The sequence below is a fragment of the Sapajus apella genome, unplaced genomic scaffold (genome assembly GCF_009761245.1).
Source record: "Sapajus apella isolate SASKATOON/1434 unplaced genomic scaffold, GSC_monkey_1.0 scaffold3, whole genome shotgun sequence".
In the NCBI taxonomy this organism is placed as follows: Eukaryota; Metazoa; Chordata; class Mammalia; order Primates; family Cebidae; genus Sapajus; species Sapajus apella.
In genome coordinates this window covers 19879576-19902569 of record NW_022436943.1, presented here as the reverse complement: position 1 = coordinate 19902569, position 22994 = coordinate 19879576, and the positions used below count along the sequence as shown (strand labels likewise).

The 22994-nt window shown below is 37.9% G+C and overlaps 1 protein-coding gene across 1 annotated transcript in view; it reads left to right on the top strand.

The window, feature by feature from the left end:
- The window catches only part of STMN2 (stathmin 2), a 29319-nt gene extending 6663 nt beyond the window's left edge, over nucleotides 1-22656 (top strand). The window contains exons 3-4 of the mRNA XM_032250711.1: nucleotides 11297-11488; nucleotides 21312-22656. Of these exons, the coding sequence (XP_032106602.1) occupies nucleotides 11297-11488; nucleotides 21312-21371 (252 nt within the window). The 3' untranslated portion in view covers nucleotides 21372-22656. The remainder of the gene's footprint in view (nucleotides 1-11296; nucleotides 11489-21311) is intronic.
- The last annotated feature ends 338 nt before the right edge of the window (nucleotides 22657-22994 follow it).

Sequence of the window (22994 nt, the reverse complement as noted above, 5' to 3'; positions counted from 1 at the left end):
AGTGACTGAGGTGAAATTAAAACTCAGAAACCAAAATTTAACATCCTGATTTAGGATGTTGCTGGTGTTTCTAGGTAATACACTTAATTTGAAGGAAATTATTGAGGATAAAAAAAGAACTGAGATTATCAAAATTAACTAGGTGTTCCTATAAAACTCCCTGAGATTACTAATTAATGAATATGATAAAGCTCCTGCACCCTGACAGCAAGAAATTGTCAATGATTATACATTTAAACAATTGAATTGAACTAGAAACTGGCCACATGGCTAAAAGACATTTACAAATGTAATCATCCAGTATTACAATGCCCAGAAAAGAATATTCCTTGGAACCCTTTAAAAGCCATATTTCATCACCTTTCCAATTATTTGTTAAAATTTTTGTAATGCAAAAATCACCATATAGATTATGTCCTAGTGGTAGGGTTTTATTTTTGTCCTTTATTTTTTTATTTTTTTGTTAATGGCAGAATTTTAATTAAAAGAAAATACAACTAATTAAAGAAAGTGCCAACTTTAAAAAATCACTAATTGATTTTATTCTATTGGGTTATACTGACTTAATTAGCACTAATTTAAAGAACTATTAATTATCTTTAAAGAATTTAGCAAGTGCATATATCTCAGTAATTATCTTAGTAAGGACATGCCTATAACCAAAACCCAACTCAACTAGCTAAAACAGAGTGAATATGTGACCAAAAAGTCTAGGAGTGGCTACAGCATCAGGAACAGCTGGATCCAAGGATCACAGAATTATCAGAAAACGTTCTTTCAATGCCTGCCACGTCTTCCTGCATTTAAGTGGTTTCATTACCATGAAAGTTTAATTTCAGTAGTCAGTTCCAAATTATTTTTCTCACAACTTAGAGACTTCAGCCGAAACAGAGCTTCTTTTTCCCAATAGTTTAACAAAAGTCTTGAAATTGAGTCTCAGTGGCCTGACCTGGATCACATGCTCAACCCTGAATCAATCGTTGTGGCCAAAAGGATGTACTTTGATTTGCTAGCCTGAATCACATGCCCACCACTGACCTGCAAAGGAGTTTAGATAGGATCCCTGGGGTGAGAATTGTGGAGGGGTAGTTTCCCAGAAACAAATCGAGGTATTCTCACAAGAGGAAGAAGTAACATATCTTAAGTAAACAAATCTGTAGATGTCCACATTTTTTATCTACAAATGTTTGGTGTTACTGTAACAATCAGAATAATTATTTAGTCCATACACTATTCAATGTGTAACTCTCTCCTGTTGCCCTGCTGTGATTAATTTATTATCGATAGAATAAAAATTATCAGTCTAAGCAGCTCCATGAAACAGTACTGTCCGGCAGAAATATAATGTGAATCATGCCAGATAGGGTGGCTCACCACTATAATCCCAGCACTTTGGGATGCCAAGGCAGGTGGATGACCTAAGGTCAGGAGTTCAAGACCAGCCTAGCCAACATGGCAAAACCCCATCTCTACTAAAAATACAAAAATTAGCTGGGTATGGTGGTGGGCACCTGTAATCCCAGCTACTCAGGAGGCTGAGGCAAAAGAATCCCTTGAACCCAGAAGGCAGAGGTTGCAGTGAGCAGAGATGGTGCCATTGCACTCCAGCCTGGGTGACAGAGCAAGACTCCATCTCAAAAAAAAAAAGAAAGAAAGACATATAATGTGAGCCATATGTGTATTTTTAAATTTTCTAGAAGCCACATTTTTTAAAATAAAATAAATGTGAAATTAATTGTAATAAAATATTCTTTACCCAATATAGTCAAAACATTATTATTTCAATATGCATGTAATCAATATAGAAGTATTAATGAGCTGTTTCACATTCTTTTATTCATACTAAGCATTTGAAATCCAGTGTTTATTTTACATTTACCACTCACTTCAATTCATATTAAACATATTCCCAGTGCCTAGTAGCCAAAGGCAGCCAGTAACACAGACACAGATATTAAACCAAAAAATATCTAATGAACAATGGGGAAACTTTAGGCCTAAGTTTTTAAAACTGATAACAGATAACTATTCAGATTCAACTTTACTTTTATATATATATTCTTTAAAAATTACATCGATATAGGAACTCAGAAAGTTCAAAAGAAATTTCCATTCTATGATTTTAATCTCTACATTATCAGAACTAAGGCAAGTGTGAGGTTTAAGACATGCTTAAGTAACAGGACCTTCTAAATCTCACGCCCTCTTCTTTAGCTGCCTACTCTCAGTTTCTATGTCAACTCCTTACCATGGGGAGGGGACTTCTCTGAACCCAGGTTTCACTTCTTACTGTCTTTCACAGTAACGAGGTTTTCCTTTGTAGCACCTAGCACAATTAGTAAATAATTAGTATTTATTGACATTTTAGTATCTATATGAATATTTATTTTTTTAGCCCTGTATCTCCCACTAGATTATCAACTCCATGAAGATAGAACTTGTCTTTTGTTTATACTACTTGGCAAGTTAGTACTACAAAAATTTTTTCTTTCTTATTCAACTCCTACTAGTCATTGTCTGAGTACTACAAATGTTTTTAAGTGAATAGATAAATAATAACTTTCAGGGCCAAATGAGGAAGTGGCAATATATAGTTCATTTGGATTTTTTAATCCCATCTTCCCATCCTAAAACAATTATAGTCACTAAGTTTCCAAAGGATATCTGAAACTGTACTAAGGAATTCCTAGTCTAGGCAAAATCACTAAATCAACAGATATTTATCAAGCACTTACTATTTGGCAGGCCCTGTTCTAGGCACAGAGGAGACCCTCATCAACCTTACATTCCAGTGGGGAAGAAATAGCTAATAAATATATATGCAGTATATTAGATGATACAAAATATAGCAGGACAAAGAGAACCAGGGGAGTGGGGGGGAGAGAAGCTATAGTGTAATGTCATGTATTATTATTACTATATAATAATATAACTGTTGGATAATCAGAAAAAAACCTCTTGAATAAGAGAACATTTGAAAAGAAGCACAAAGGTAGAAAGGGAGTGAGGCAGGCAGCTCTTCTCTGGGTTCTATACATTCAAAGCAATGACAGTAGCAGGTACAAAGGCCCTGCTACTCTCATTACTTTGAATGTTTGAGAAATAACATGGAGGCCAGCGTGGCTGAAGCTGAGAGAGCAGGGGGAGAATAGTAGTAACTGAAGTCAGAGGTAGCAATCAAGGACTTTGACTTCACCTGAAATGAGAGATCATTGAGGATAATAAAGCCATTTCACTACTTTATGTGAATCGTAGCATCTTTTTAAAGAAGTATCCATTTTTTTAAAGGGGGAGATGACTAGAAAAATAAATAGTGTTAGATAAATAGAGAACACATGAAAACATTCTAGACTAAGACAGCGATTCCAGAACTAAGAATCCACAGAGGTGAGAATGCAGAAAGTATGTGTTTTAGGGCAGTGGGTAGACCAATGGTTTGGACTAGTGGATTTGGATAGGAAGTTGGAGAGTAGCGAGGTGAGATTAGGGAGGTCTGTGAATGCCAGGTTAGTATGAAAACTGCATTATATAAGCAGCAAAGAGTCACTACAGAACTCTCCAAAAATACATGCATGTTCCGCCTGGCCCAGGGGTCTGCAACATTTTCATTGCGCTGGACCCATTTCCTTTCCCGTAAGTTGCAGTTCTTAAGATTCTACCTAGCAAACATATTACTTTTAAGTAAGTATTAATAAATTATCTTACGATGATTGTAATCAAAGTAATCTGTAATTGCCTATTATTTCTAATTATTATAAGATAAGCATTTTTGTACTAAATTGACATAATTCTAACTCAAAGTAAATATAAAGATAGACATGGATATAGATGTGAAATATGATTTCTGTTAGGGCTTTTTAAACATAAAACGCTTATGAGTTCTCCTCCCTCCCCCTACCCTTAATACTTTGAAAGCCTCTTTCTGGGACTTCAGGGACCCCTTCAAGGAACTAATGACCTAGGCTGTGTTTGGGGGACTTCCTGGATTTATAGCTGGAAGGTGCCACAGAGGCATCTCCATTTAGGCTCAAATGCACTTTGTGTTCAATGTTGTGGCTATTTCCCCACTTCCCCACTCCATCTGTTGACACGATTGCAGCACTGACCATCTGGTTACTAGGTTGGAGGATACTCCCTCAGGCTTCTTTGAACCAGAATTAATGCTCCAGTGATTGGCTAGTAGAAGCAGCTTGTCATAAAAAGAATAAGCCCTTTCCCCGCTTTTTCTCCATTCTTTGATTATCTCTGGTAGTCAGTGATCACCTCTCTGAGTCTGTATCAATCTCATGCGGTCAGCTTGAAGCTCATCTCTTGAAATCAAAGTTTCCATAATGCAACTGACCCACAAGGGTGAAGTGACATGAATAACCATCCATTTATCATTTATTCATTCGTTCAACAAATACCTATTTAGCAAGAGGCAGCAGAGCTAGCCTAACTGTCAGTTGGCCCAGGTCAACTCCAGCTAACTCCTGTTGTTTTGATACCATTATTAATTATTTCTCTTTTACTCTAATAAGCGTTTCAGTTTGGACAATCAATTACATGGTCATCCTTAGCAGGGGACAGTGTTTAAAAGCATCTTTAAAACATTGTGTTTAAGAACATATGGTTAAGAGAATGTCTGTGTTCAAATTCTGGTTCCACTGCTTAAAAGCTGTGTGACCTCAAGCAACTCACCTTATCTCTCTATGTCTTCTTTTGATGATCTGTAAAATGAGACTCATAATAGAACTTACGTCATGAAGTTATTGTGAGAATTGGAAGGTTACTCTACATAAAGACATACGACAGGCATGGTAAAAGGGTTGGCAATTACTATTTGAAGATGCATCCAGTTTTTGCCCTTACAGAGATAATCTAGGAAACTCATGATTGCATAAAGAAAAGATGTTTCTCATTAACAGAGACTGAAATGCTACCATATAATACGTTGCTTTTTTTTTTTTTTGAGATGGAGTCTGACTCTTTTGCTCAGGCTAGAGTACACTGGTGCCATCTTGGCTAACTGCAACTCCCACCTCCCAGGTTCAAGCAATTCTCCTGCCTCAGCTTTCCAAGTAGCTGGGATTACAGACACCCACCACCACACCCAGCTAATTTTCATACTTTTAGTAGAGACAAGGTTTTTTCATATTGGCCAGGCTGGTCTCAAACTCCTGACCTCAGGTGATTCACCCACCTTGGCCTTCCAAAGTGCTGGGATTACAGGTGTGAGCCACCATGCCCAGCCAATATTTTTAAATATTATAAAATATTCTTTATCAAATTGCATAGAAGAATAGACAGTTTGATAAGTAATAGATACATAAATAGATCAAGCCAACTAAAAGTGTTGTAAAACAATTAATATTGTGAAAACAAAAGGATCTTAATGACATTGATAAAAATCTCACCCTAAAAGAGATTCAATTAAAAAGCACCCTACTCCAACCAGTCCAGTGAGATTTCATTCATTAGCATGCTCTCATTACTGGTATAATCAGCTTCAAAGTCACAAGGCTCTGAAAGGAAGAGGTGTTGCTTATTCTTAATAAAATGGTATAAAAGTGGATTGTTAGTCACCAAACATGACAGACTTACCTTTTCCATTTGTTGACATCTCACATTGGCGATGGCAATTAAAATGGAATCCAGGGAAAGGGGGAGGTTTGTATAGCAGTGGATTATGAAATAAAGTACTGGATTATTCACAACTTGACATTCAGGAAACATTCTGCTCCTTACAGAATTTGGCACATGGGCCACAGCATCTTCCTGTGTGCTACGTTCTTGGGGAAGAACACTGCCACATTTCTTTTCCTAGGAGCTAACCACAGTAAACCCATTACACACTTCAGCAGAAGGGCTCATTCTGAAGGTCTTTGGATCTTAATCATTTTAAATTTCCTATTATGCTTCAGGCTCCTCAACACAAAGTGAATATTGCACTCTTTGGCTTTACCTAATTATATTCAATTGTCATATTTCAACAGGACATTATTTGTGACTTTAGATGGGTCGATAATGTTTTTTCATTGTTAGCAGTAAAGCCAATAATTACAGACACATCATCTAACCTACTAGTATAAAGACATTTTGGTACTAGGAAATTTAGTGTCTGATCAATGGTCTTGGATAGCAAGTAATATATCCCCCAAATAATGAAAAGTAACAAGAAAATAAATATGTTTACTTCGGAAATAAATGGAAAATTAGTGCCATCTAAAATGTAGTCTTAAGTCTCATCTGTGTACATAAAGTAAAATGAGTTTTATATACCAGTTACTCAAATTTATCTTACACTCCATTTGTACAGTAATTAAACTCTTATACTCAGTAATACAAAAAAATGTTAATTAACCTCTTTGCAAAATGTTAAGGTGCTCCTAAATGTACAATAAGTCACCTTCCCTGTCTCATTGTTTTTCCCTTCACATACCACTCATGTAATTATTTCAGTGATATTGAGTTCAGTGAGAGGAGGTTTCAGAAAAGCTGCTCACCAATAATGTGCCTCGGATCCCATAATAGCAAGATGGAGAAGGTTCTTTAGTCTCCAGAATGTCACGTTGAATATCTCAGTTCTATATTTTGCCTTGACATTTGCATTATATCAGCTGATCATTGTCTTGCCCTAATTTTCCATTTTAATATTTCAGTGACCTTCTATGTTAGGTACAGGTTATTTAGAAGTGTTCCGCCAAGGCCAGATACTTCTTCCTTGACCAATTTATTTTTAACAGCTTTTAGCAAATATCTCACTTCACCACCCTCCCTATCAGTCCCCGCAATCACAATTCCTTTCTGTTAATTGGCACAGTCAAGATATAAAGTAAGAATGCCTATTTGAACATGTAGTGAGAACTTTACTTCTCTGCCAAAAATGAAGAAAAATACTTCCACTTTTGTATAGCATATGTGTTTATTTTATAGCCTCACTCATTTCTCATCATGTTTTAGTGCAGTTTTCTGAACGAACTGCTAATTTTTTCATTGATTAAACTGCTTATTTGCTCATTGGAATTAGAACCAATTTTATTCCTTGAAGGTATGACTAGAAGATTAAATGCTGTTCATATGAGAATCAATTTCTACCTAGGAATGAGTTATAGGCAGCGGTATCTATCTGGATTCTACACTGTGAAAAAGGAAGAGAGGTTATGCCTTTCTGCCCCAATGAAGTAGCAGAGACCTTAGGAACTGAGGTAGATGCCCCCATGGTTATTAGCACCACAGAATAATTTGCTCAAAAACTGAGTGCTGGCCAGGTGTCGTGGCACATGCCTATAGTCCCAGCTACCCGGGATGCTGAGGCAAGAGGATCGCTTAAGCCCAGGAATTTGAGGCTGTAGTAAACTAAGATCACACCACTGTACTCCAGCCTGGGCAACAAAGCAAGACCCTGTCTCTAAATTTATTTCAAAATTGAGTGCTTATGAACAGAAACTAATATAGGAAGCCGTAAGTGTTTCCTTGGGGTAGAATACTTTCCACCGTAATTGACTTCACATCCTTTATTTGTATGTGTGGACTTCAGCTTTAAATATTTGAAACACAGACAATTATTAGGTCCTGCAAATATGTGAGTTGAGATAACAGTGGATGTAACATTCCCTTCCAGGGTGTAAGAAAAGGCACCACAGCAGCGAGCAGCCCTAAAGCATAGCCTGGCCCAGTTTGGCAGGTCTCTGTGAGTTAGCAGCAGACTCACATGACCACACTCTGTACTGCCTTCTGTTTCTGTTTCACCCCATTAATTGTGCTAAAGAAATGCACTTGACACCTATGCTGTGTAATCTCATTTAGCCCCAATAGCTACAAAAGTGCTAACCCCATTAAAATGAAGCATTTCAAACTGAGCCAAACGTTGCACTCCAGTAAAGGCAGTAGGCATTGGTTATAATGGGAATTGTCCATTATTCATAATGGGAACAGTAGGAGTTTGTTCATGCAGATCAAATGTGTCCCACCAAGGCAAGAAATTTGGAAAAGTGTGTGTTGCTGTGTTACCTTGTAATTTCAAAGCCTTCCTGTCTGAATCCTATTTCACTGCTGTTTCCTCCTGACTCTGGTTCTTTCACAAAGGCAAATTAAGAATGCAAATATAAACATTAAGTTAAAGCACAACTGAATAAAGTGCCAAAGTTAATTGGAGCATTTGAAAATGAAACATTTGGCGGTTAACAGTGGCCTCTTGACAATACTGCACAGTAACTCTGTGTAAGCGGACCCTGTGTGAAGAGCAGCGGGCACACGGCCCCCGGCCGTGAAGTCCATCTCAAGGCGCCAGGCTCAGCAAAGCAGGATGCAAACCCAGGCCTTCCGAATACCAGGTTGGGGCTCGTGTCACTGTGCCACAGAAATTTCTGCAGAAAGGCTACTTGAAAAAAGTGGCCATTAAAAATCCAGGTGGATCCTATCTAGGGCAGTGTTGGAAACACTGATCTATGGGGGGAGGAGCAGGAAGGAACTGTTAAACCAATGAGCAGCAATGTTACATTGCTACCTGCCTTTAGCAGCTGTGGCTGATGGGCACGAGTTGCTCAGAAGAGTATTATCTAACTGTGTGGTAAGATAGAAAACTGATTTTAAAGCACTGCATTTAGAGGATGTTGAAGTTTTATTTTGCTTTATTTTGATTTTTTTTTTTTTTTTTTTTTTTTTTGGCTTGGCTTTGTTTCCTGGAGAATGCCCCACAGATTTCTGTTCATTACAAGAGAAACCTAGGGTTCCAATTCCTAATTCTTGGACACATTGCACCCTTATTTTGTGATAACCCAGCCTTCTTCCTCTAGATGGCTTTCTGCACTGAATGTTACATGTATGGAATTTTCCGAAATGAAGGTGCAAAGCTGTCTCCTCTTATTTCTTTATGGTGCCCACTTCACTGTGAGATTTCTTATCCATACAGCCCGAGTCAGTGGACATGTGTGAGGTGGGGATGAGGAAGTTAGGAATTGGATTCTCATCAACCCTCAGGATTCCCGAATCCACTAACTGTCCGTAATCAAAGAAGTGTAAACAAATACTTCACACACATGAAACTGCCAAAATTTTACATTTGAGTTGTACCAGTAAGTCCAGTTGCCATCATCTCCTTGTCACAACTGTCTTAAGTTTGTTTTGTTTTTGATAATGACTACCATTCATTCAGTACTGACTTACTTAATATTAGACACTGCATTAAATATCTTGCAAACAGTATTTCATTTGATCCTGACAACCATATGAGATAGGTACTATTCTTATCCACATACAAAAAAAAATTAATTTCATGAAGACTTTTCCCAGAGAGAGAAATATTTACACACACATCTCTCTCCCTGTAACAATTCAGCAGTCCTGATAACAGTAAATGAGCAAAATCTATGTAGGTTGCTTTAACAACAGTCCCACCTAGAGGCAGGAGAGTGAACCAGCTAGAAAATATTTGATTCATATTTCTTCCAGAAAGGCTCCTTTGGAGTTTGAACTGTTTATGTTATAATTTTCTTATCATTTTTGTGTTAGTTTTCCTGAAACTAATACAAAGTAAGAATACATTTGGTCCACTAAAAATGCCCTGAAATCGGCCAGGCACAGTGGCTGACACCTATAATCCCAGCACTTTGGGAGGCCGAGGCAGGTGGATCACTTGAGCCAGGAGTTCGACATGGTGAAACCTTGTCTCTACTAAAAATACAAGTTATCAGCGTGTGGTGACACACACCTACCTGTAATCCCAGCTATTTGGGAGGCTGAGACATGAGAATCGCTTGAACCCAGGAGGTGGAGGTTGCAGTGAGCAGAGATCACGCCACTGTACTCCTGCCTGGGTGACAGAACAAGACTCTGTTTAAAAAAAATTAACAAATAAATAACAAAATGTTCTGAAACCATTATGGGGTTAAAGCAAGAAGCAAGGCTGGTTCCCAGGATTTTCTGCTTAACCTCCAGTAGCCACAGACCTACTTCTGATCAACATCAAAATAAACACATCAATAAAGATGTGTATGGTTGTCTGACCTTACCATTTCTGTAGAATTTTATTTGAAGACAAGTTTCCTGTTTCTCCAGGCCCCATATTGTTTATACATCAAGACCCTTCCAGTAAATGCCTGCAACCACTACCATCAACTGTTTTCCCACTAATGCTTTCAATTGTAATCAGTTTTTAACTGGGCACTTAGCAATATTTTTAAATCAATCATTGTTTAGATGTCCCCATTTATAATTACTTTTGTGAAGGAATGCCTCAGGGTTTCAGCTGATCCTAAGGAATTATCCAGGAGCCATTAGTGTGTAATAATTTAGTCTTGAACCTGGATAGGTCAGTATTGGGTAGGATTTTTCTTAGCTGCATAATGAGGAGAATAAAATGAATGTGGAAATAAACTATATAACACATCCTGGGTCACAACAGAGGTAAGACTTGAACACAGGCCTGACATCAAAGCCCATGCCAGTATGACTTACAAAAGGTATACTGGACTACCCACATTTGAATCACTGGTGATGCTTATCACTGGGCCTCACCAAAGAACCTTGAAATTAGAATCCCTGGAGGGAGATACCAGACACCTGCATTGTTGTCAAATGCTCCAATGATTATCCACTGTTCAGAGCCATACAACCTCCTGATGCTGGAAGAAAATTACAGTGTTCAAAGTGCAGGGCAGGGTGTACATCTGGCTCTAATCACTGAGCAACCACAGGGTTTCAAGAGAGGGTCAAGACAAGGACTTTCTGCTTTCTGTAGCCAAGTGGACACTAAGTTTGCACTGTTCTCAGATCTTCAAAGAGACTTTGGTGTACGGAGGATGGGGTGGTGGGGAAGGACGTGTGAAATAAAAGGAGAAAGTGAATTTGATGATTTGATTGATGACAGCTGAAAAGCTCATTGCAGGGCCCAGCCTACCATTGATTAAAAAAATAGATCAGGAAGAAGATCAGAACTTGCCTCAATCCTCAACCATTTTTCTCAGGCTTCAATGGAATATTGCCATCCAGTAAGTCATTATAGCATTTTCTGTTGCATAGATGTTTAGCAGAAACTTCTTTTTAAAAAAATTTTTACCTCCTCAATGAGGATTAAATGCTTCTTCTAAGACAGTCTGAAATATATTCACAGCTGAAAATTCAGCTAACCGCATTTCCCAACTAGCCACATTCTATAGAAAACTCTAAGCCATGCAGATGAATACAGACTTGACAATAGTGCTCAAGGCTGGAAGTACTATTCATCTGAAAAGAACGCTCCCTCCAATTGGTGGGCCATTATTCCGCTAGGTTTGTGTTTGGATAATTGTAAGATGGCTATGTTTTTCTTCCCCAGTCTCAGGAGGCCCAGGTGCTGAAACAATTGGCAGAGAAGAGGGAACACGAGCGAGAAGTCCTTCAGAAGGCTTTGGAGGAGAACAACAACTTCAGCAAGATGGCGGAGGAAAAGCTGATCCTGAAAATGGAACAAATTAAGGAAAACCGTGAGGCTAATCTAGCTGCTATTATTGAACGTCTGCAGGAAAAGGTAATCGCAGCAGAATCCTGAGCAGATGGATATATTCATATGCAAGATGGATATATTCATATGCAACACAGCTGGGTGAACTCTCATATGCCTAAGCACCAGAGACTAAGTCAAAATTTGCTGCAGGTGTGAGGACAACTATCTCCCATGGGCAGGGTCTCATAGTGTAGCATTGACTTAGCAGGAGGTGCAACATGGTATAGGAATGGGAATCTAACACTAAAGCTGGAATTTTGTCAAGTTTTCCCATGGTGAGTGGATTCAGGGAGGCCGATTCATGCTTTTGAAATGTGTAACTTCTATACAAACCTCAAGAGGCAATCTATTGGAAAAATGTTACATTGGAAATATTAATATTAATATATTATATTGCTATAAAATATAAATAACTGACTGAATATTTAATTAATATGTGGCATTAAATATATATTTAATTAAAATATTAAATTAGGAAAATATATTTGCCAGGATATTTATGAACACTGGAAAACCCATTCTTTCCATGCAGAAACTCTACATGGAAAACTAGGGTATACTAACATCACATAGGACCATAGCAAAGATTAGCTCATAGAGGATGTTTTGTCCAGTTCTGGTGTCCCGATGCCCTTCTCCTCAACAACCTAAACATATACTCATTCCCATGAGTCAGGAGGCACTGCGCTGGAGGTCCTCTGAAAAACACTGTCTTTCACTTTTGCACTTTCTATGCTGTCTCCACCCAACCCCTCAAAACCCTTTCCTTTGAAAATATACACTTTAGCTGTGAGTAGTCTAGCTGTATCTATTTCCAGAAACTGGATTAAGTATTGAAAATAGAATGTTTGAGGAAGATGCCTCAATCCTTTTCTGAGCAATCAGTCACCCTTCCCCCCAGCAGTGAGTGCCTTCGTGTGATAGACATCGGAGATGCAGAGTAAAACGGACTGTGCCTGTCATCAGAGCCCTGAGAGTTTAGTCAGATGAACCTCCTGTTTTCTGACTATTTCTCAGAGTGTCATGTCTTCTATTAGAGATGGCCCATCTCATCTAGGGCTCAGACAACCTTATCCTGAAGTTCTGATGATTCTGTTTTCATTCTTAATCTCTGACTGCAACTATCTAGCTAGAAACAAACAAAAAAAAAATCAGGCATGAAATCTTTTAAAGGTATAATTGCATGGAGATTTTCAATTGTGCTCTTGAGAAATTTTAAAAGCATTGCTGGGGAAGGGTGTGTGGGCTCTGATGCAGCAGTAAGACATGGAGGCTCTCAGAGGAACACGGATGAGTACTGCTGACCTGGGCAAGAGCTGGAATAGCCACCTGATGTCTTATCCAAAACATGAAAGTTCAGATTAAATTTGTATTTATAAGATGGTGTTTTCATACTCTCAGAACAATGCCATTGCGTTTCACCCAAATGAGTCAAGTCAGGATTTGGAAGAGGCAACAGAATTTGCAGGTGATTGATGGCAGTATAGGAATACATGTTTTACTCAGAGCAAAGTTCCATTTGCTAAAGTTTACTCCCCTGATATTGAACCAGTCAGTCTTCCTCCATCTGTCCCCATTTTGCACTTCTCTAGAGGACTAAGAACGCTCCTGCTTGACCAGTGCTCATAACATGGACAGCAGAGGGACACCGTGTGTTCTCTTTGAGATCACTGTGACTCAACCTGCATCTCACATCCTAGACCCTAAAAAAATTAAGTGAAGTTGCTAACAACGGTACATGCTGATCTTATTGCAACATCCTCAATTAGGCCTTTAGCTTCCAATGCAAGATTTATATCATCGGCAGTCCCAGAGCATTTTTATTTTTCAAATTACACATACACAAACACAGGGCATATCCTCCTTTTTTGTTGTTGTTGTTGTTGTTGTTGAGACAGAGTCTCACTCTGTTGCTCAGGCTGGCGTGCTGTGGCGCAATCTCAGCTCACTGCAGCCTCTGCCTCCTAGGTTCAAGTGACTCTCATGCCTCAGTCTCCCCAGTAGCTGAAATTACAGGCATACACCACCACGCCCAGCTAATTTTTGTATTTTTAGTAGAGACAGGGTTTTGCCATGTTGGCCAAGCTGGTCTCAAACTCCTGACCTCAAGTGATCCACGTGCCTCGGCCTCCCAAAGTGTTGGGATTACAGGTGTTAGCCACCATGCCCGGCCAGGGCTTATCCTTCTTGATTTCAATTGTAAAATAGTTCATAAAATTTGCATATTTTATCTAGTATTTCCAAAAGTGCTAGCTTTTAATAGGCCATTTTTTTTCTCTGTGTTTTTTTCTCTTCACCCAGCCCAGCCATGCTCAGCTCCTTTTTGCACTCTTTCCACTCCCACCCAACTGTAGTGACTTCCCCCATACATACATACATGCATACCTGCACACCACTTTTCCTGGAAATAATCAACCTAAAGAGTGCTTAAAATTCCTGGCATCAACCCACAGAATCTCCAAGGATGGGACCCAGCATCCATATATTTTGAAAAGTCTCTGTATGATTCCAATATGCAGCCAGATTTGAGAGCTAGTGGTTTGCTGCCTATTCTGATTTAAATCTCAGCTGTCAGCATTCTATCCCATGTCAAATAATGTAGCCCAGATAATTTCTAGGACCACATTTTTTTCTGGTGTTTCATAGCTAATGAGGTGCTTTTCAAATCTAATAGGATGTTTGGCAGTGTCAGTCAAGATCTTTTATCTCCTCAATAAAGAGGAAATACCAAATTTACTTTGATGTGATGTATATCACATAGATTTAGTACAACATTGTTTATATATTGTGCATGTGTTTGTGTATACTAAAACTACTTTGCTTTTTCCTAAAATAAGACAAAGTTTTATATTGTAATCAATATTTAGCCTTTTGTTTGAATGAAGTTACTCCTATAAAATTAGAAATTTAAAAGAGGGTCAGTAATAACAGTAAAGGTGAAAGGCATGAAATTGCCAAGGCAACATAAGCTGTCCTGAAATCTACCATATAAAAAGATGATTATGCTGGGCATGGTGGCTCACACCTGTAATCCCAGCACTTTGAGAAGCCAAGGCAAGAGAATTGCTTGAAGCCAGGAGTTCGAGACCAGCCTGGGAAACAGAACGAGACCTTGTCTCAAACAAAAATTTAAGAATTAGCCAGGACTGGTGGCACAGGCCTGTAGCCCTAGCTACTCAGGAGGCTGAGGTGGAAGGATTGCTTGGGCCAAGGAGTTCGAGGCCACAGTGAGCTAATATCATGCCACTGCACTCCAACCTGGGAAACAGAGTGAGACCCTGTCTCTAAAACAAAAAGAGAAAAAAAAGATGATGATTACTGAAATGACACCTATTAATGAGTCAATCATTCAATGAATATCTATTGAGTCCCTACTATATGCTTAGGAACCTAGAAGGGGATGTAATATGAAAGGTATTTACCAACCATGTCATTTCCAATACAGGCAATGCAAAATTCAGCAATAAATAATATAGCACCAACAATTAGAGAGTAAGACAACATGTAGTATGGTCCAATATAGACAGTAAATACAAAGACACTGAATAATATCAGTAAAAATAAATTCACTACACCATGCACCCACCCTTTTGACAGCCCTCACTGCCCCTATCAACTAGGCAAGAGACATGATACAACTCTGCAAGCTTTTCCACTATCTGCCTACCAATCAGCCCTCAGTCCCTCTTCCCTTCAATTAAGAGAACTGAGCATTCAAGCATATTTTCACCATGATGCTCATAATGGTATCTTCAATGTCACTGACTGATAAATTCCCAGAAACCCCTCAGAGCCCCAGCCATGTTATCTGAAAGCCTTTAACTAAAACTGAAAGCCTAAAGCAAAAGCAGCCCTGACTGCATTTCAGAATCTACTGGACAGCTATTTAAGGGATTCTGATTTAATTGTCTGGAATAGGGCCAAGAACCTTGTATTATTTTAAAGCCTCACTAATAGGCTCTAATATTTAGTCATTGTTGAGAACCACTATGCTAAAGGTGGTTATACCTTTAGCATACTTAAGTATGCTTAAGTATACTTTGTTATGTCATTATAAATTATATTTTAGTAGTTTTTGTCTTTGTTGCATAAGTGTTCTTTCTTCCTCCAAAAAAGAACGTTACACTTACTTTTTATTTCAGTTTCCTGTTTTCATAGCACCTCATCTTAACACTCCAGGCTATTATATAGAAAAGAATCAAATGTGGAAAAGGATGTGGGAGAAGGGATGCCTCTGCCACAAAGACCTGCATTAGGCTGATCTATTTATGTCATACCCAGGACTCAAACAAGGAGTCTGTGGATTATGACTGACACACTAGTGAAGTTCAAAATGTTCTTATTCTTGGAGTGGTATGAGAAGTAGAAAGAGAGAGAAACAATGAAGGGGAGGAGAGAGGAAGAAAGGAAGAGGAGAGAAAGGAAAGTGGGGGGAACACCTGTTCTTGCCATACAGTGATAAAAGACACACTTCGTTTCTCCCCTGATGTGTCCCTTTCTCCCCTAATGCACTACACAGCATCCAGCAGAAAATCCACCACTTGACCCTTTTAGACCCAATCAGGAATTGCAGTGAGACAGTTTTGAAAAATCAGTTAAAGCAGACATAATCATTTTAACAACAATACATCTATTCACTAAACATATAACTTTAATGTCAACTATGTAAATGTAAACTTATTGACCAATCTTTGATGTAGTTGGGCCCAATACCTTTTCAAAAAATTGATAGGTTAATGGGGGTTCTGTGGGAATTTCTTTTCTTGTCATTATTCACACCTATTCACATTAGCTATGATTTACAGTTTTAATTTCTTTAAAATCGAGTAGGGACTAAAGACACCTGCAAAATAACCTGGATATGGACTTTTTTCAACTTTTCCATAGCTTTTTAGTTGATTCACCCAATATCTACTAAATATTTCACTTTCTCAAGTATTTCCAAAGGTTCTCTCCACCCTCACAATTTTCCATTAATGTAGTATTTAATTAAATTAGATAGTTAAATTTTCAAATGCAAATTGCTAAACAGTTGTGGAAATACCATTGGCTATAATCAAGCATATAACACAACCGATGAGGGGGAAAGTATGTGGCAATACTAGGGAAAACCCTTTTCCTCTCAAACAACTCAGCATTTAGGAGCCATCAGACAGCAGGACAATGGAAGGAATAGAGAGGATCAACTTGGCAAGTCACTGAATAGGACATCTACTGAACCTTGTTGAATTCCCCACTTAATCCAGATTGTTTTGTATCTTCTTTCTTTTGTAATTCTACTGTATCATCTTAGTCAATGCCAAGACTTCCGAGTTCATAACATGATAACAAATACCAAAGGAGCTTTCAGTATTGTTCAGAAAGGAGAGAAGTAAGTAACCCAGACAAACCTGACAACTGCTTTACCCTATCCAACCATGCGGTACAGTGCTTAGGAAATAAATCATTTCACTATAATTTATCATTTCACTTCTGATATCTAGAAAATATTAAATGAAAATATAGCCATTATTTTAGTGGCAATAGCAGCACATAATATGATGTAACTTAAAATGATAAAAATATTTTCAGAGAATAAGATTCTGTGATTCCTTCCCTAAAAGGTAATTTTGATAATATGTAACTCTTTTGTAAACATCAATAGTTTTGAGGGTACAGGTGGTGTTTGGTTACATGGAAAAGTTTCTTAATGGTGATTTCTGAGACTTTAGTGCACCTGATACCCAAGCAGTTTACACTGTACCCAATGTGTAGTCTTTTATCCCTCACCCCCACTCCCAACCTTCCCCTGCAAGTCTCCAAAGTCCATTATATCACTCTTATATCTTTGCATCCTCATAGCTTAACTCCCACTTATAAGTGAGAACATATGATATTTAGTGCTCCATTCCTGAGTTACTTCACTTAGAATAATGGCCTCCAGCTCCACCCAAGTTGCTGCAAGAGACACTATTTCATTCCTTCTTATGGCTGAGTAGTATTCCGCAGTGTATATATACCACATTTTATTTACCCACTTGTTGGTCAATGGACACTTTTGGTTCCATATCTTTGCAATTTCAAGTTGTGCTGCTGCTATAAGCAGGCATGACACTGTCTTTTTCATATAATGACTTCTTTCCTTTGGGTGGATACCCAGTAGAGGGATTGCTGGATCAAATAATAGTTCTGCTTTTAGTTCTTTATGTTTTTCATAGTGGTCATACTAATTTACATTCTCATCAGCAGTGTAAAACTGTTTGCTTTTCGCCACATCCATGCCAACACTTACTGTTTTTTGACTTTTTAATTATGGCCATTCTTGCAGGAATAAGATGGTATTTCATTGTGGTTTTAATTTGCATTTCCCTGATGTTGATAATATTTAACCCTTTAGTTATAATTTCAACTATTATCAATTTACGTCTATTCTTTTCATCTTTTGTTTTCTTGTCATTCTGATTCACAAATAGCATCTGTGCAACCATTTGCTATTGAACATGTCTGATGAATGAATAATGAAATAGGAAACAGAAAACTAGCCTTTATCAATTGTTTGCTATAAGCCAGGCATTTTTGGATGTACTATCACATTTCATCCAAACAACAACCCTAAAAGAAAATACTGCGATTATCCCCATTTCACATTTAAGGAACCTGGTCTTTAGGTTAAGTCATTTGGCCAGGATCACAAGTAGGCCACAGAGACTAGATTTGAATGCAAGTCTCTTTGACGCCAAACCCTTTTACTAGCTGCCCATCACCCCTGATCACTATCATCTCAATGTATGAACATGTGCTTTCTTAGCTCACACAACTCACCCTAACCCCTCTTTTATATTGCAAGTCCATAGTCATTAGTAAAAAGAAGGAATTTTGATGATATTGACTTCATCTTGAATTTAATTAGGCTCATATGACAGAATTCTATAGATGGAATTGACATCCCAGGTCATAGTAGTCCAAGCCTTGTTTATATTGGAAACCTAGTGAGATTAAAAGGACATTAAAATGTAAAGAAAGAAAATACCCCATATTTCTTACCTTCCAGAAGAGAAATCTTTCTATGAAATCAGAGGAAAGGAGTAGAGAACCAGAATTTTTCCTAAAATGAACTTTCATACATTTTTTCATATAAAAGGCATAGTTGCATACGATGCTAAAACACTGTATTACATTTCCTTTATGTTGATGGGAAGAAGGGGGTAAATTGCCGAAAACATTGTAAATTTAGATATGCTTGGGCCTCTGACAGTGCCTAGCAAATACCAGGAGCTCAATAATGAAATAAATATTATCAAAGAGTAGTCTCCTGATGAACCTTCTCTGAGTATCTCAACTGCCTTAGGAACTTCTAGACTCACAGTCTGATAATTGCAAACAGAGAGCTGATAAGAAAAACAGACTGTGCGGGAAATTATATGCTTCCTGCATGGACTTCCTTTGGTTCCTCCACAGTTTGATATAAAGTCACAATAACATTTCATGAGTAGATATTTGATCATGTGAATGTAAAGTGTTCAAATAATGGAGCGACTAAATGCCTGAAAACAAATAATTTTTATTTAGAAACTCACAATAATTCATTTTATCTTTTTCCACATTATCTCAAGCTCACAAATTCTATTTATTCTTTCCTATGGCAAAATCCATTTCGCTAACACTAATTTTGAGTTCACCAAGAAGTGTACTCCAAAGTAGCCTAATAATACTAATTATAATGTTTCCCGCTATGTTATAAATTTGAGTTTATGTGAATCCTTAGACTTGAGGGGTTTTTTTCCTAGCATAGTGATGGTCTGGGCTTTTTCTCAATTTTTGCCAGAGCTCAGCTCTCACTAATTAGTTTCTTTCTGCATGAGAAAAAGATTTTGCTTCATCTTTTTCCTCATAACAGCAGAACGAAAAGAAGAATCAGCTGCATCCATGCTAATTTCCCCTGTGACATTTCCAAACAGGATTTGATTTCTCTATGCATGCCTTTTTCCTTCCCTTCATGGTTTTTGAACATACACAAAAGCTAATTTAAATAAATTAAATAAAATTGTTTTTAATCTCTTTCTCTAGAGTCAACTTCCTGCTTACTCTAACTCTGTATCTTTGAAAAAAGTGTAGGGTGGTCTAAGCCTTTTTTCTTCCAGAACCTACACTTGAAAAGACACATTTTTTCCACACAACTATAATATGTTCTCCTCACTCAACACTGAAATTGTATAGCAGTGATTCAGAGGGTGAGCTGTAGAGCCAGGTTCCCTCGGTTTAAATCCCACTTGTTAGTGTCATGAACGTGGGCAAGTTACTCAGCCTTCCTTTGTTTCAGCTTCTTCATCTGCAAAGTGGGGACAATAATAGAATGTCCACTGTAGGATTATTGTGAGGATTACCAGAATTAATATGGGCAAAAGCTGTGCTGATGCAGGCCTGGTACATATTAAGTGCCTAATAAATATTCAGTATTATAATATAAAGAATCCTATTAGCATAGACTCCTGGAGATTAATAGAGTTTAATGATAAAATTTACTTTATAGTTGGTCAAGTTTATTTCTCCTGAACTAAAAGAAATTTTTCTTTCTTTTCTTTTTTTTTTTTTTTTTGTTGGTTTTTTTGTTGTTGTTGTTTTTGTTTCTTTGTTTTTTCACTATCCAGTAATGGCTATAAGCAACGGAACTAAAAGAATCTATAGAGCCTCAAATAATTTCTGGAGCTTCAGGGGAGGGAGAGAAGCCATATAAGCAACATTCTAAATAGAAATATAAATAATACTAATAATAATTCACACTTTAAAATTTCAGTTCAATGAACATCTATTTAGTACCTATGATATATACAAAACAATGCGATTCTGGCTATCTGATGTATAGCCATGTAATAAAAAATACTGAGGCTACATTTCCTCCATCAGTTCTCTCTTCAGGAAAGTCAGTTCACAACCCAAGGCCAGTACCTTGGTTTCTCATGTAAATAAACATCCACCAATCACATGCTGTCTGCAAAGCACTCCTCTAGGCCCTGCAAATCGAAGAAAAATGAGAAAACACAGTCCAGGCCCTGAATGAGCTTACAGTCAAATGCAACAGAGGAGACAAGAACATAGAGGCTCATAATACAAGCTAGAATAAAACAACTGCCAAATAAAAGGAAAGAGGTATGCAGGTGTTCAAATGGAAAGTGAGATAGGTTTGCAGATTAGCCTTTGCAGTCTCATAAAAATCTTTGTAAAGAAAAGGACAACAGTCACAGGGCTTAAAGAGTAAGTTTATAATCCTGACCAGTGGAGATGAAAGACGAGGATTATGAAGCATTGAAAACTGCATATGACAATTCCATTAAACTGAAACATCAAGTGTTCGTAGGAAAAGATGGGGGTTATGACTGGCAAAGTCACTTGGGTTGCAGTTACAAAAGGCCTTGACAAATAGGTCAAGAGCTTAAGAAGCAATATAGAAAGTCTTCTTCCTGGATCTAACCCTCCTGAAGTGTCCATCAGGATTACGAAGTCCTTAAAATATTAGTGAAAAGGAACGACATCGTCAGAAATGAAAGAGAAACAATAATGTGATGTTTTATTGCCTTTCTCTGGAGTTACACTGTAGTCCTAATATTCAAAATTATCTTAATAACATGAACTTTTGGTCACAGTTTTAAACAAAAACAGTGTAAAACATATTTTTTAAAACATGGTAAGTCTTGTAAGGTCTCTTCTAACATGACATTTCTTGGGGCCCATGATTTCCTCTCTGATGAAATGAGAAAAATTCCTAAAGGTAGAAAACACCAAACTGGGTTACTTCTAGTCAAGCGCATGGTACACAAAGGACCAGACAACAAGGGCCTGTGACATTTCTTCTTCCTTTTGTGTTTTTCAGGAGAGGCATGCTGCGGAGGTGCGCAGGAACAAGGAACTCCAGGTTGAACTGTCTGGCTGAAGCAAGGGAGGGTCTGGCACGCCCCACCAATAGTAAATCCCCCTGCCTATATTATAATGGATCATGCGATATCAGGATGGGGAATGTATGACATGGTTTAAAAAGAACTCATTATAAAAAAAAAAAAAAAGAATCAAAAATTTAAAAAAATCAATGCGGTCTCTTTGCAGAATGTTTTGCTTGATGTTTAAAAAATACCTTGGATCTTATTTTGTAAATACTTACATTTTTGTTAAAAAATACAAGTATTGCATTATGCAAGTTATTTCATAATCTTACATGTCCTGTAACAGGCTTTTGATGTTGTGTCTTTCCACTCAAATGAATTTGCTAGGTCTGTTCTTTTTGAAGCTCCCCATGTCTAACTCCATTCCAAAAGAAAAATGAGGTCAGTAGACAGTCTATGGTGCTAGAAACCCACCATTGCCTAATGACCTACAAGGCTTTGCTATCTCTGAGCTTGACTAAGACCATACCTAGATCACAGGTATTATGACTCCACATGAACCTTCACATTTGTTTGCTCATAATCTACTTACTGCCTAAAAGAAACTACAAAACCAGGCTAAGAAATACCACCAGTCATTGCATTTACTTCTTCTTCTCCTGGATTATGTGCTACAAATGTGCTTTGGCTTTAGAAAGGGATGGATGAGAAGGCAGATCTGAGACCAATCTGGGTAGAAGCAAAAAGCTGAACCTTTTAAAGCACTGAACACAAATCCAAATTCGAATGGTTCAAGCAGCCGTGAAATCGCTCTTCATAAAGTGGGCTTAATTCTCTAGTTTAAGTTCTTTTGATGGAATGAATTAATTAATGTGTCAGGTGGCTTATTTGTGGATGCCATGATTGATGATGTTCATTTTAAGCTCTTACCTATAGTACAAGTACATGATGCTACTGAATATTTTTCCACTTGGAAACTGTGAGCTGGTTGTTGCATTAAAACACACATACAAACAAAATCAAAAACACTGCGGACTTTCACTCAAGCTGGTCTTTCTTCCCCAGTGTGAGGCAATCCTGCCTATTAACAACAACAACAAAACACTCCATCTGTGAAGCTGACGCAGTTAAGGGGGCTAGGCAGGGCATTTGTGCCAACTAAGAATCACCAGATAACGCACCATAAGTACCTATCGCAGTTTTGAAGTCATTTCTCCCCAACTCCCAACTCCTGAAGGTTGCTGCCTGCATATTTACTCTTCATTAGTGCTATTTTCCTGTATGTCATTGTGAGCAAGCTGTGATTAATAAAGAATTGGAGTTCTGTGAACTAATAAAGGTTTGGTCTGTTCTCTTGCCACCTCGTGTGTCTGACCCTGGAGTACAGATTTTAAAAGGGCGGCCACTGAATAAGACAATCTCATAAAAAGAGATAATAATGAGGGTTTGAAGGAAACCAATGCCTTGCTGAGTCATTTCCCTTTGGGAGCAGCAGGCTGCCTCTCTCTTCTTTTGCCTTCTGATGGGCCAACACAGTGGGAGAGGTATTCAATCTGTTCCCCTTAAAAACATACAGGACTGAACAAGATACCAAAGATTCAGACTGATAACTCTGAGGAAGAGAGCCCTTTTCAAAACACTGAAGGTTCCTGGCATCATCTCAAGTTCTCCCCTGT